General features: G+C 53.3%; 2 protein-coding genes across 2 annotated transcripts in view; one reads left to right on the forward strand and one right to left on the reverse strand.

The window, feature by feature from the left end:
* The window catches only part of TSHZ1 (teashirt zinc finger homeobox 1), a 71,977-nt gene extending 66,741 nt beyond the window's left edge, over positions 1-5,236 (reverse strand). The window contains exon 1 of the mRNA XM_072952124.1: positions 4,144-5,236. Coding sequence (XP_072808225.1) covers positions 4,144-4,183 — 40 coding nt within the window. The 5' untranslated portion in view covers positions 4,184-5,236. The remainder of the gene's footprint in view (positions 1-4,143) is intronic.
* A 1,233-nt stretch (positions 5,237-6,469) lies between these two features.
* PTGR3 (prostaglandin reductase 3) lies at positions 6,470-14,465 on the forward strand. Its single transcript, XM_072952116.1, has 2 exons — positions 6,470-7,227; positions 13,507-14,465. The coding sequence occupies exons 1-2, from the start codon at positions 7,019-7,021 to the stop codon at positions 14,429-14,431; spliced, it is 1,134 nt and encodes a 377-aa protein (XP_072808217.1). The 5' UTR covers positions 6,470-7,018; the 3' UTR covers positions 14,432-14,465.
* Positions 14,466-14,762: the final 297 nt, after the last annotated feature.

Consider the following 14,762-nt stretch of genomic DNA (forward strand, 5'->3'; position numbering starts at 1 on the left):
AACTTAAATATTCAGAAACCATAAGCAGGTGGTGCCTAAGTGTCCTAGTGAATGAATGAATGGGACTGACCAAGCCCCCTCCCTCTGGGCCCTCCCGACCACAAACACACACACACACACAAAAACACACAAACACACACACACTCCCAGCAGAACAGGGCAGCCTTAAGTAGCTGACAAAATACTAACAAAGAAACACATGTAAATACTTGCTATCGCCCCTCCCAGTGGGATTCAACCTGTGTGTACAGGGTGAGAGGGCAGTGATGAGCGCTGGAACACCAAGCAAATTGTTTACCCAGACGCTCCATGTTTTCACAGAATATTCTTTGTTAATCTCATTTATAAAAGAAGTTCACCTCTGAAATCTACTCAGCTCATTGAATCCACGTTATTTGCTATCTTGCAAAGATGATGCGGTTGGAAGTTCATCACTTAGCATGTCACAGGAGGAGAAGGTACCATTTGCGGACTTAGCATCCTCCCTCTGTGAAGCGAAGCCACCACCGTGGGTTGAATCTAAAAATCCCTTCCTACAGCTTGACACAATTTGAGGTATCAGTGGCCGAAGCTTTTTCTTTTTGGTGTGTAAGGGTGAAATTTCAGGCCCTCGGGGCGAGCGTGGTACGGTCACCATCTTGATGGGGACACAGCTCACAGGTGCGACTCTAACCCAGAAGGAGTCCTGCCTCCTCCAGTCGACATACACGCAGATCACATCAGAATTATCGGGGCGGAGGAGGGGGCGCCCGACCAGCCACATCCTTTGGTGCGGCTCTTCTCCACACACCTGAAAACACTGATGCGTACGAACTTTCATTGCAGGCCTGTTCATCGACATCCCGGCCCTGCCTTCCACTGAGAACAGCAGGCCTCACTCACAGGAAGTACAACCATTAGGATCCCCAGAAGTGGGGGAAAAAAAAAGAGAGAGAGAAATAAAAAACAGCTGAGTGGTGGGTTTTCGGTCTTGGCTTTATTGCACAGTTCAAAGCCAGGATTACGGAGGTCATTAAGCGGCATTGTCTCTGTGACATGATTAGTCAGGTTGCAAAGTCCATTTGTCACCTGCACCAGCAAATTGAGTTAATACTGCACTCGGGCCACGGGGACTGTATAATATCAGCGTGATTGCATCAGGCGGGCTGCAAACTTGACAGCTCACTGCATTTGTCCGCATTAATCGTTACGCCTGTCACAAATCCATCAGGTTTACAGATAATTAGGGGCCTGTTAATGAAGCTGGCTAAACAACCTTACCTTTTTTGATAATTAAGAAGCCGCTTCATTACGAAGGGGCCATTTCCTCCGAGCAGTATTTCTTTATTTTTGTATAGAAAGAGGATTCATTTAGATAATTTTCCCTTCCTCTCTCATCACTATGAAGTATTGCTCTTCTGCATCTGTCATCCACCAACTTCCTGGCTACCAAACAATCAATTATTTGACACTAAGATATTCTAAAGAAAAACTCATCAGTTACGGATGGAGCGGGGAGGCCAATGAATGTGCAGCTTCAAAAAAAAGCAGCAGCAGCAGCAGCTAGTCAGGATGTTGCAATAAAACCACTTTGGAAAATAGCTGGACCCTCATGTGTAGAGAACCGCCCTCTCTCTTTTCCTGAAAACGAACATGTAACATTCACTACAAATGCATTCTGGCTACTTTCCGAGGGAACGGAACTGGCTTCGGACGGAGACTGTAAACATGGAAGACTCCTATTAAATGCTTACGATGAAGGAAATCAAGGTTTTCTCACCTAGCCCATTACAAATGTGTGGAGTACTTATGCCAACGTAAATATTAGCGAAAATAAGCAAGTGTGAACCCATGTGGGTTAATGGAAGTAATTCCAGATGGAAGCAAACAGTCTTATTTTGTGAGGACTCAACCTGAAATGCTCTTTTAGGAGTGCAGGGGGCTGAGAGCTAAACAATGGCTCATTTAATGAGCACGAGAGGCCTGCAGGTTTAGAATCAGAGTGGAGATAATAAACCCTGTAATTAAACGTACACAGGACCTCTGAGGATGGAATCTATTTTTGAAACCTCACTTCAAAACGCAAGAGACTTGGAACATGTCTCAATTTCCTCTCAACTGAAATATATTTTGGCTCCCTTTTTTAGGGTTTTCTCCCCTCTCAAGTTCCTGTACAGCAGATGACTCAGTCATCAAGTCCTCATAGCAATCACTTCGCAGCATTTTGATTAAGTATGCCAAATGTCGTGTAGAGGAAAGAATGGAAACACTGAGCCTGCCAACTTTTGATTGACCATTAAAGCCAATGATATATGTGCCTGTCAAAAGACAGACAATTAAATCAATATTGGAAAAAAGTCGCCTTGACGGCTTGTTTTTATGTAAGAGCTGCCAGGACGGATTACCATGCACCATCATGCCCTTGTCAACTTTCAAACCTTTTATTAAAAAAAAAAATGTGGTATTTAAAGTTGCAGTACCTCATTCCCTCTGCGTTGTGTTGGTCCTCGGAAATATTCCCTGCCACTTTATAGCTGCAAAAGTTCTTAAGTGAGCAGGAGTAATCTAAATACGACTTTGCAATGTACATTCTATCATAAAAATCCCCATGGCAGTAAAAATGCTAAGAGACCTCTCACTTCCAGCACCAGCAAATGGTAAATATCTTTAAGGACTGAGATCTACTCTTGGGGGGGCTACCAGTGAGGGAGACACTCCCTGTGGTGTCTTACGGCACCTACTCAAAGTTATTCAAAAGCAAATATTCTCCTTTCTGTCCACTCTGCTGTGAACACTGAACATCAAAGTGGCCTCTGCTTCGGTGGGCATTTCTGTCTGGGATCTTAATGGAAATCATCAGCTTATTTTATTTGACCCTTCATATCCCTGAAATGTGGGGGAGCAAAGAGCTCTGCTTGAAATGCCTCCCTAGAGAAAGCATCTGTGGAGACCTGAACACGTGCACCTTACTGAGAACAACACCAAAAATTATTTAGACCCAATTCTATACTGCAACTGTTAGAGAGTCACACTTGTTCAAACATACAACACCCTTGCATTATTTTGTCCCCTAAAAGCTTGGGGAGAGTTGGCTTACTCCCTTACTTAGTGATAACTCACTGGCAAATCAGTTGTGCTCCAAGCTCCACAAACAGTGTCCAAAACTGAGACAGGATGTGAGCAGGGAGTGGGAGAAACTATTGAGCTCTTCTCAAATCTGTAGTGAAAACCTCATTGCAACCGACCCACCAGGGTCTTAGCAGTGGATCAGGAGGTGAGCTGAGTTGAGGATGCTGCAGCTGTAAAACTTCTGAGACGAAATTAAAATGGAGCAGGAAAAAGGGGGAGCGAGAGAGAAAAGTCGCCCTGATAGTGGCTGAGCTGTCAGGAGCATGTGTGTTTCCATGGTGAGTGATTTATTGATGTTTATCAGGAATGAATAGATCAAAGGCTGCCGGATGACAGGCGATCAATCACACATCAAATCAAGGATGGCAATCCTCTAATAAAACAGAAAACAAGGAAAACCAGCTCCTGCCAGTTCCTCCTCCAGAGAAAAATAACTTTTCTGTTCAATCAGATTCTGCACTATCACTGCCTTGTGCTGGCCTGATCAAAAGACATCTTTAGAGGTAATAAAAAAAAAAAAGAGGGTGGGGGCAGAAGCCTCTCGCACAGGACATTAAAGGCTGCTATTTTCCAGAGAAATCCTCCGACCACATTCCTGGCGTCCCAGGCTGGTGACCTTATTGCAAGTGTCAGGTTCAGCCTCCCGCCTCCGGAGGACTTTCCCAGCGCGCTCAGGCCGCGGAGGAGCGGCGTCTTCCCGGCGCACGCCCCCTCCCGAGGTGGCGAGGGGGTCCGGCTGTCCCGCCGCCCCCGGCCTCCCCCGGCCTCCCGGGCCCGTCGGGGCTCCGCGCGGCACGGAGAAGCGCCGCCAAGTTTCTCCGCGCAGCGCGCCGGCCCAGGTGGGGGGACGCAGACGGCAGCCCCGGGGCGAGAGCGGCCGGGCGCGGGCCGGGCCTCCCTCCCCGGCCCGGAGAGGGAGCGCCGCCCGCGCCCGCGTCCCCGCCCCGCCCGGCGGCCGCCGAGCCCCCCTCCCCCCCGGCCCCGCGCCGCTCCTCCCGGCCCCGCTCCCCACGGCGCGGGCCGCACGCCCGTTACCTGCCGAGCGCCGGGGGGCCTGCTGCTTCCTCCTCGGCATGCTGCTCGGGCCGCGCAGCCGTCGCCTCAGCCGCCGCCGGAGTTCGCGGGGCGCGGGGACGCGGGGCCCCGGGCGCGGGCGCAACTCCGCGGCGCGCCCAACTCTGGCCTCGTCCCCGCGGGCTCCGGGCTCCGGGCGCGCCGCGGTCCGCGGGGCGCCGCTCGCATGGACGGCCGCGCCCGGGGCCGCTCAGGAGGCGGCGGCCGCGGCCGCGCGGGCCGCGTCCCGGCCGCCGGGCTGCGGGCGGAGCGCGCGGGGCCTGGGCGCCGAGCCCGGAGTCATCCCCGGCGCGGGCCGCGGGCGCAGCGGCGGGCGCTCGGAGGGCCGGCCCGCGGCCCGCGCTCCATGCTGCCGCCTCCCCGCCGCCGCCGCCGCCGCCGCCGCCGCCGCCGCGGTGCTGCTGGCGGGCGCTCCTCCGGGCGCCGCTGCGGGCGCTCCCCTGCGCCTTCCTCCGGGAGCCGAGAGTCTCCGAGCGCAACTTTCTGTCCCCCTCGCTCCTCGCTGTTCGGGGGTCGCGGCGAGTGTTTTTAGTGCGCGGGTCGCAGCTTTCTCATTGTGCGCCAGCGAGGCCGATCCAGGCTGTCCTTTTCCTCCCCGCACTTAGTCTAAGAGGAAGAAAGCAAACAAGACAGAGGAGTGAAGCCCCCGTACATACATGCGCCGGGGGGGAGATGTCAGGCGCTGCTCCACCTTCCAAACAGTCACAGATCAAACAGTGTCACCCCGCCGGAGCGCCACTTGGTGCCCCGCGCTCCCCGCGGGGCTGTGCCGCCGGGATCGCCGCTTCTTCCAATGCGAATTCTAACGCAAACACATTTTGATCATGGATTTTTGGCCGGTCTTGATCTTCCAACAGAAAAATTTTGAAAAATACACAAAAAGCACCCCCCCTCCAAAAAAAAAAAAAGGCCAACAACAACAACCCGGAGAGTGTGTGCGGAGGGGTGAAGAGCAGACATTCACTGGGTGGGCGAGATGAGCGTGGACTGTCCCCCCCAAACTCCTGGGAGAGAGGGAGATGCACTCTCGCTCTCTCCTCTTTTCAGTGAAATATAACACACATTCGGATCGCAGAGCTTTCAGACAGTCTCAACTGATAGACAGACACATCGAGCTGCTTTTCCGGCTTCAGTTTTTACTCCTCCTCCTCTCGCCAACGTCACCCTGACAATTACAAATAGGTCTCTCACAAACCATACCTGTCAATCTTTTTAATTGCTTTGTTTTCTTTTTTTCCCCCAGCTAAACAATATGACACAAAAAAAGAAATCTTAATACAGCATAACATAAAAGATTGCACACTGGAGAAAGACATTGAGGGGTTTGTTATTGTAATCCACCGGCTGATACTGGGTAAAATCCATGTGTTATGAGCCAAGTTAAGTAGACACTAGTTCCTGCAGATTTTTAAACCTGTGGGTACCCCCCCGCCCCCGCTTGTACATTCATAAACATGCACCCACGTGGACACAAACTACCCTTGGATGAGGAATGTCCCACATTTGAAATAAAAATACCTGTGTCACTCTTGCAATCTTAGTTTGGGGGTTAGATTTGATTGGGGAGGGGCACTGTGCGGCTTTTATATTTTGGTAATTGATGGGTAAGTGGAAAACAGGAAAAGATATTATTATAATGTATACCTTTAATAGAAATTTAATGATGGACTTTGCTCATTACACAAAAAATGTGGAAAATATTTAATCTGGTCCCTCTATGAACAGTGAATTGATTATTTGGTCAATACAAACAATTAGTGAGAAAACTGACAGGATGGAAAGTGCAGATCTTTCTAGCTGGGTTATAAAAAGAAGTCTTCATACATTATGGCAACGTCTCCAATTCAATTAGGTCCCTTGTCATCCCCACCTGGAAGTTTAAAATGTTGATGTGCTCTGGGAATTTGGCCCTCTGGTCTCCAATATATGTGTTCTTCCTCATTGGGAAACCTGTTAACTGTCTTGTGGAGGTTACTTAAAACATTCACGGAGAAACACAAGATCTTGGCCAAAATAAATAAAATGGCTTAGTTCGTGCAACTTGCGTGGGACAGACTAAGGGCAGAAGGCGCTGGCAAAGTGTTGCGGGGACGGAGGCCAAGATCCTGGGACGCAGGGTGCACTGGGCGCCCCCCGCCCGGCGTTGGGTGCTCGTGCGCGTGCACTGGCGGCCCAGGCTCCGCGCCCGGCCCGGGGCTCGGGCCGTGCCCCGCCGCCCTGGCCGCGCTCGGGGTTGATTCGTACCACCTTGCAAGGAAGTGAAAGCTTCGCACGGGAAGGGGAGGCGCCTGCGCCGGCCGCCGGGCGCCGAGCAGCTCCGAGGACGCCCGGGGCTGCCGCCGGCTCTGGGCCGCAGCGATCGCGGGACGCGCGGGTCCCCTCGTCGCCCCCCTCACCCTTTTAGAGGAGTCAAATCCGGCTTTTAGACCGCGGGGAGGGTGGGGATATCCGGTGCCTCCCGGGCGCCGGGAGGAAGGGGGAGGGCGGAGAGGATCCTTGGCCAGTCTGCGCCAAGCAGATTCAAACCAAAACAAAAAGATTAAAGGAGCAGCGGCCGGGGCGGCTGCGATCTCCCGGCCCGGACCCCGGGGGTGGCGCGCCCGGGAACCGCGGGGGCTGCACTGGCTCCCTGCGCGGCGCGCGGCGGGGCAGGAGGGGGGAGCGGGCGCCTGGCGTAGTGGGGAGGGGGGAAGTCGAGGGGAGGGCGCGGGCCGGAGGAGGGGCGGACCCGCCCGCTCTGCCCGCCCGCCTGCGCCGAGCCGAGCCGAGCCGAGCGGCCCGAGCTGGGCAGGACCCCGGCCAGCGGCGGCGCAAAAAGCAGGCGGAGGCGCGGGCCATGCGGCGGCTGGCGCACGCTGGGGCCCGAGCTATCGTGGACATGTCGTACGCTCGCCACTTCCTGGACTTCCAGGGCTCGGCCATCCCCCGCGCCATGCAGAAGCTGGTGGTGACCCGGCTGAGCCCCAACTTCCGCGAGGCCGTCACCCTGCGCCGGGACTGCCCGGTGCCACTCCCCGGGGACAGAGACCTCCTCGTCCGGAACCGGTGAGCCCGGCGCGCGCCCCCTCCCCCTGTCCCGGCCCGCGCTGCGCCGCTCCCGGGCTGTCCCGGGCCCGCCTGCGTCTCCTCTCCGGCGCGCGCTTGGGCGCACAGCCTGACTTTGCGAGATCCCGGGAAGTTGAACCCGCCGCCATCTGGCGAAGGCGAATGTAATGTGACTGTTGCTGGTGTGAATATCCGATGCCACCGAAGGTCCTCATAACTGAGGGTATTTTAATTTGGGATTCCCCTCCCCTCCCCCAGCCCTCCCTCCTCCCCCTCCCGCTCCCGAAATAAAACCGACGGGACCCAGAAGGGGAGGCTCCCCGCCCGGCCCACCCGCGCGCACCCACGGCTCCTGCGTTCACATAATCTGTAGGGTAGAGCAGGAACTGCCTGCACACAACCTGCGACGTTTAGGTAACGTGCTTCGGAGGAAGGAGGCCGGGGCCCCGCTGGCTTTTCCTGTCCGCTCCAGGTTGGCAGCCGCCTCGCAATGGCGGAGCCTGTCGTTGGGTGTGTTGGTGTGCACCTCGCCGGTGTCGTCTGCGTGTTGTCAGTGCTGTGTGACTGTTGTCTGTGCCCTGGAGGGTACCGACGGGCGCGTGGCGCGCGTCCCGGGCAGCTGGGCCGGGGTGGGGGCATGGCTGCATTTGCCCGCATGTTTTGCAGACCTTCAGGTGACACTCGGGTCGTTGCCCGACCTTCGGACTGTCTTTTCCACACTTCCCACCTGAATGTGTTTCCACCTCACTAATCTTTAGTAACCGCTGAAGCAACAGGAAGGAAGGGACCTCACTCTTCGGAGCCGCGCCCGATGCCCGCGGGTCTCTGCCCCGTGGGTCCCCTCGCTGCCTGACTGGCAGGCGGACGGTCCCCGGTCCTCTGTCCCCTTCGCAAGAGCAGGACTCACCCGCCTACTCAGGGTCCGAGGGGTTACGGCGTTGCATATTTTCGAAGGGAGGAGTAAGCTCTGGTGGTAACTATGTTGTAAACTGTGCTAGAAAGTACCAAGTCCCCTGCAGGACTGGAGGACAGTATCTTATCTAAACAGCTCAGGGCAGCGTTTAATCGGTCCATTTTAGAGATTTCTATCAGCCTTCCAAACACTGCTGTAAGACTTCGGAATTCTGATCACGCTGTAAAACTTCTGGAACCTGTTGGAACCGTAAAAATTGAGTGAGCTAAGGGTGGGAACTAGTGGAAGCTGGGGGTGCGGGTGGGGGCGGGGAGTGCCTCAAAAAGATGGGCTGTGTGGGTCCTTTAAAAAGTTTGCATCGATGGAAACAGGGCAGCAGAGGATTTCTTCGTTAAGCCAAGAAACGCTAAGGCTGTGGAGATTAGGACGCACATCCCACCAAGTTTGAGAGAAGGGCGTGTGTGTTCATGCAGAACCTACAGAACACACCAGTGGTATGTTGGAAGTTGAGATGAGACTCGGACTGAAAAGCCTCCAAACAGACTGAGCGGGCAAAGTTTCACACGGGCTTTTTTTTTTTTTTTTGCTTTTATCTGATGCAGTACACTGTTGACTGTGAACATGATGTACACACACCCACGACTGCTTGGGGGGAAAATACCTTTTATAAACAAAGTGTGATATGGGGAGGGGACGACTGAGCCGGGCACGCAGGGGAAGGTGTGAAGTTCCAGCACCCCAGCAGCAGCGAGCTGGGACCCCTGCCCGCCCTCGTGGAGGCTGCTCCCACCTGCAGCGCCGGTGGCCCGGCCTCTCTGCCTCCAGGGCATCAACTCCACCCCGCCGAGTGCGCCCCTTCCCCGATGGGTCACCATGGCCGGTCCCTGAATGCGGTGGTCAGAGTTCTGGAGCGCCAGCTGCCATGTTGGACGCTCTTCAGTTTGGGTTAAGATCCGTGCTGTTATCTTCCATCTACTTATGCCAAGACGCTCTTTAGTATAAACAGTATATTTATCTTAACCGCTTGACCTCTAACTTCTACCTTGAAATCCTCAACAGAAGAATGGGACACGTTTTCTACTTGTTGGGAGGGGGCGGGATCTTAGCCTCCCCCTCTCCCTAGTCTGTTGGAAAATCTGCTCCTACTCCCCAAATTGTGGGACGATCCTTTATTCTGCCAAACACTGTCAGTCAAGGTGGCATTTTACCGATTTTTTTTTAAAGAATACAGAATAATTCACTGCAGGTTAGTTCCTTTAATCCTAGACCAAATGTCCCAGAACAGTGTTAACTGCAGGAAATTTTTCTGCAAGAGCTTCTCATTTTTATGACAATAAAATCTGCTCTGGAATGAATGGATTCAGCCCAAATTCACTTCTTTGGAAAGGTGTTTGGAGGTTTTAATTATGCTCCGTCTGACTTTTTCTTTCAGTTAAAGCTTTTGCACGTCTCATTCCATTTTAACAGAAAGTACAGATTCTTTATTCACAGGGAGGGAAGTGCTTTTTAAGCGAGACATCGACTTAGGAAATCAAGTTTACCATCTTGGAAAGGTGTGAGAAGGGGCGCGCAGAACCCCTGTAGGATGTGTAATTGATGTTCCTTTATCCAGTTCTCACCTTCCGGTTTCAAACACCGGGGATGACCTCGCTTCTCCCTGCTGATGCCCAGCCTTCAGAAAAGAAAAGAAAGGGAGAAAGACACCCTCCGGTTAAGTCAGTCCGCGCGCTATTCTTAGCTTTTTTCGTAAGGAGGTGACACATTATTTCGTTTCCAAATATTTCTAACGATTTTCTGCTCAAGTGTAAGATAATGGAGCCAAGAGTTTGTAGGAATGGCGAAGAGAGGGTGGGGGATGGGGAAGGCGTTTTTGATAAACCGTTTGTTGCTCACGGGAGGGTAACTATTTCTGCTGATTCTCCAGGCTGAGATTTTTTTGTTTCTTCTTTCATTTTTCCTTTCCTTTTCTTTCTTTCTCTCTTTCTCTCTTTATTTTTTTAAGGGAAGCTCTGGTTTGGACGACTTTGTTTGTCTCCCAGTATTTTGAAGGCTTTTGCTCTGGACTTGAGTCTTCGTGTTTGGTTTTTTGTTCAGAGAAAAGCATTTCCCTCCCCTCTGAGGACTGCCCTGTTTCACAATAAACATGACGAAGGGGTTCATCACGCTTTAGTGTAAATAAACCAAGTGACTCTGGAAGGGTATATATTTGGGGAAAGCGCGCACCGCCCTATTCTTTTTCCTGGGGTTCCTCGATTTTAGTCTTTTGAGTGGATCCGCCTGTCAGATCGCTTAGAACCCTGCACTCATTAAAAACATATATTTTAAATTAAAGCGGGGGGTACAAGGCGAGTCTCCAAATGCGCGTGTCCTTCCTCGCCTGTCTTTCTTTTTCTCGCTCTCTCGCCCTTCTTGTCCCTGGCCCCCCAGCCAGGGCCCCCTTGCCCATTGCTCCTGCTGCTCTTGAACTTGTTTCTGATGGAGCGGAAGGCGAGGGCTCCTGACCCTCACGCAGCTCTTCCCAAAGCCCAGGTAAGGACCAACGCGCGTCCGGACAGTAGCGGGTCCCCACCAGCTGCGGCGGCGGCGCAGCGTCAAAGCGGGGGTCCAGGGAAAGGCGGGGGCCCGCACCAGCGGCTGGGCGACCCTGGAGAGGGCGAGGGTCGTGGAGCCGAGTGAAGGAAATCGAGATTCCTTCATGACGACGCGGGCGATTCAGAAGACGGCAGGGCAGGATGAGGAGACTCGAAAAATGGGGGTGCCTGCGAGGCCAAGGTCACGGGCTGGCCGCCGGTGGCATCTGTCCGGCGGCCGCTGCGCTCAGATGCGCCGTGTGTTCGGCTCTCCCCTGGCACTTGACCGCCCCTGGGCCAGAGCTCCGCGGGCTGTTCGCGCCCGCTGGGACCCCCGCCCGGCCCAGGGAGGCCCAGGTCACGGTCGCGGGCCCGGATGATGGCCCTGGACCCCGGCGCCGGCCTGCGCGGCCCTAGCCCGCTCCGGGAGTCACTGCCCGCGCCTCTGGGTCGTGGCGATGGAGAGGCCGCGGAACGGCACAGGCCGGCCAGGCACTTCCGAGGGGAGACGGTCCCAGCAGCGCCGGTTTCTGGCGCCCTGCAGGCTGGCCGGGGCGGACCGAGGGCGCCCCGGGGGTTGGAGACGTGGGCGCGGCGCGCAGCGGGCACTGAGGGTCTCCTGCCACCGCTCCAGCGATTGCCGGGGCTCAACCGCAATGTTGGGTTTGGTTTTTTAAGCAAAGCCCTCGTGGTAAACTCAAGCTCCCGCTGGTGGGTTGCAGCCACCTTAGCTCCCAGCAGAGCGCCCCCCACCCCGGACACACACGCACACACGCAGGCCCTTGCTGCCCCCTCTGGCGCGTGTGCCCGCTCCCCTCCGCTTGTCTCGCGGGCGTGCGCCCTGCTGGGTCCTGTCGCCTCTCCCGGGGAAGTGGCAGCCGCAGCCCTGGGCGGGGGGGGGGAGCGGGTTTGCGTTTTCCTCCAGCAGCTTTCCCGCTCGCAGGCCCCCCAGGGCGCGCCCGTTCCGAGGTGTGGAGGGGGGAACCCGAGGGGCCGGCCGCCACTGGCGCGTCCCTCCGAGTCCAAGGCGGGGGCTCCCCTCAAGGGCAGGGCCTCTGCAGTCGGGAAAGGCAGAAGCGCCAGCAGCCAGCGGGGACAAGACGGGAGGGGCGAGGGCCATGGGAAGGGTTAATCCAATCCTGGAAGGAGAGACCCGAGCTGGCTGGCGATCCGCCCGGGCCCCCACCGCTAAAGCAACCCCCGCCCCCGACACTCCCACCCCTAGGACGCCTTCCTGGAGTCGGCTTTCCAGCGGGCATGGGAGACGCTCCTGCTGGGCTCTGCCCTGCCTGCCTTCTGTGAAGTCCACAAGCCTGCTCTCAGCAAGCTGGCCCTTTTTTTTCAAAAGACGAGGCCTTGAAAATTAAGCAAATTGAAAGGAAAGATAGCAGCCCTTACCCCCCCCCCCCAAATAGAATGTAGGCATCTTGATATTAATGCCAAATGAGAAACCGGCAGAAATCATTCTCGCTTCTCCTTACGGTGCATGGTGTACCGGTGTGGAATTCTGTGGCGTGTTGCTGAGGCCGTGTGCATGCCAACTTCTCAAAGCAGCTGGACGGACCCGAGAGAAAGAGTTTCCTGCTTTATTATTCCCACAATAAGCAGAGAGCTTTCAATGTTGTAGATATTCGGGCACAATCATAGGGGGGGGGGCATTTGTAAGTGCTAAGTATTAAGTAGATCCTTGCATGGGGCAGTTCTGGGTTTATTAAATTAAATTAAAAATAAATTACTTTAAAGTGACCTACTTACCAGCTTTCCTCCTCCTGCCACCAGACCCCACCATCTTTTCATTTCACTAAAGGTGGAAAATGACAGTTTTAGGGTCCTCCATCATGTGTCTCAGCCACCTCCTGACATTCTTAGAAGACAGCTTTTTTCCTTATGTATCGGGATATTTTTGTTACGAGGTATACAGAGATGAAAACAAGCTGGTAAAAATACCAGCCTCGCAATTAAATTGACTCTGGATACCAAAGTGAAAATAATCATCTGGTATTAATCAGGCACGTCTCTGCTTCTTGTTGGGGAAAAATATAGTGTCGATTTGCTTTCCTTTTCATCTGTGAAGGACTGTAAAATGTTGGATGTTTCATGAAAATCTTGCTCCTCTTATGAGACAATTTTTGTTCAATTAATCAAAATGCATATTTTCACGCTGGACATAGTTACATCAGAAAGAAAATTTGCTGCAGCCTGGCTCACGTTGTTTGAAACAACCCTGGCATGTAACATGGAACAGCCAGTGACCTTGCACATCACATCAATCTTTAATAATATCATTGTCGTTACTATTATTATCTGAAGTGTGAAATTGTTGCCAGAATCAATAGGCGTCTACCTCTTTGAATATATTTTATCCCACTGTTGTTTTTAACGTCTTTGTTAAGAGGCCAATTAATTTCCAACTCGTAGCTCCAGTGAAGTTCGTGTATCAGAGGGCCTCCTGACCTGTCTTTTTTTCTCTTCTGAAAGAAAAGGGAGGAGGATAAATGGCGTGTGAGATAAATAACGTGCTGTTTAAAGTGATACGAAATTGTTCCTAAACTAATGAAGGAATAAAATATACCAAAACTCTGATAAAAAATCTCTGTTGCACTCATACTTGTCTGATTTCTTTTTTCCAACCGAATATCCGGACTGTTTATTTATTTGTATTTTTTCCTAATTCTATCAGGCTATATAGCTGAGCCACCTTCCACAGACACCGGAATTAGAGGAGTTTTTCTGAGCGGAATCTAAGGCCTTGAGGAAAAGAACATCTTAACGTATTTGGGTTTTGTTTTCTCCTAGATTTGTTGGTGTGAACGCATCCGACATCAACTATTCAGCGGGCAGATATGACCCTTCCGTCAAGCCCCCCTTTGACGCGGGTTTCGAAGGTATAGGAGAGGTGGTGGCCTTGGGCCTCTCCGCCAGCACCACACACACAGTTGGCCAAACTGTGGCCTACATGGCCCCTGGCTCTTTTGCTGAGTACACAGTGGTGCCAGCCAGTGTCGCCACTGCAGTGCCGTCTGCAAAACCCGAGTATCTCACCCTCCTGGTGAGTGGTACCACCGCCTACATCAGCCTGAAAGAGCTCGGAGAACTGTCGGAAGGAGGTAGAGTCCTGGTGACTGCAGCCGCGGGGGGGACCGGCCAGTTCGCTGTCCAGCTTGCGAAGAAGGCCAAGTGCCACGTCATTGGAACCTGCTCTTCTGATGAAAAGGCCGCGTTTCTGAAATCTGTTGGCTGTGATCGGCCCATCAACTATCACGCCGAGCACGTCGGGGCCGTCCTGAAGCAGGAGTACCCCGAAGGTGTCGACGTGGTGTACGAGTCCGTCGGGGGCGCCATGTTTGACTTGGCTGTAGATGCCTTGGCTACCAAAGGGCGCCTGATAGTCATTGGGTTCGTGTCTGGCTACCAGACTCCGACTGGCCTTTCGCCTGTGAAAGCAGGAGCATTACCAGCCAAACTGCTCAAGAAATCCGCCAGCGCCCGGGGCTTCTTCTTGAACCATTACCTTTCTGAGTATCGAGCCGCCATGGATCACTTGCTTAAGATGTACACGAGCGGGGAGCTGGTTTGTGAGGTGGACCTTGGAGACCTGTCTGCAGAGGGCAGGTTCACTGGCCTGGAGTCTGTATTCCGGGCCGTCGATTATATGTACATGAGGAAAAACACAGGGAAAATTGTAGTTGAGCTACCTCACGCTGTCAACAGTAAGCTGTAAAACAATGGCATAAATAAAAGGAGAAAAAAAAGGACACTTTATGCCTCAGAATTACTCAGATCAATTATTTTTACTTGGTAATGGAGATAATATGCCTTAAAACAAAAGTTTTAATGAAATTTTTCTCTTTCTCTTTTCTTTACTTCTTTTTTTTGGCCCCTCCCTTGCGGGGAAAAAAAAAAACTGTGCTAATAAAACTTCCCTCAGTGGCTCAGAGGTAAAACCTTTGCATTCAGTTCTTTACTCGTGGACCGTCTCTTTCCAGATTTTATTGTTCCAGGGACCTAAATTAATTCCTGATGCAAGATCTGATCAAATCAGTATGTCTTCA

This window comes from Vicugna pacos, chromosome 30, assembly GCF_048564905.1.
Source record: "Vicugna pacos chromosome 30, VicPac4, whole genome shotgun sequence".
In the NCBI taxonomy this organism is placed as follows: Eukaryota; Metazoa; Chordata; class Mammalia; order Artiodactyla; family Camelidae; genus Vicugna; species Vicugna pacos.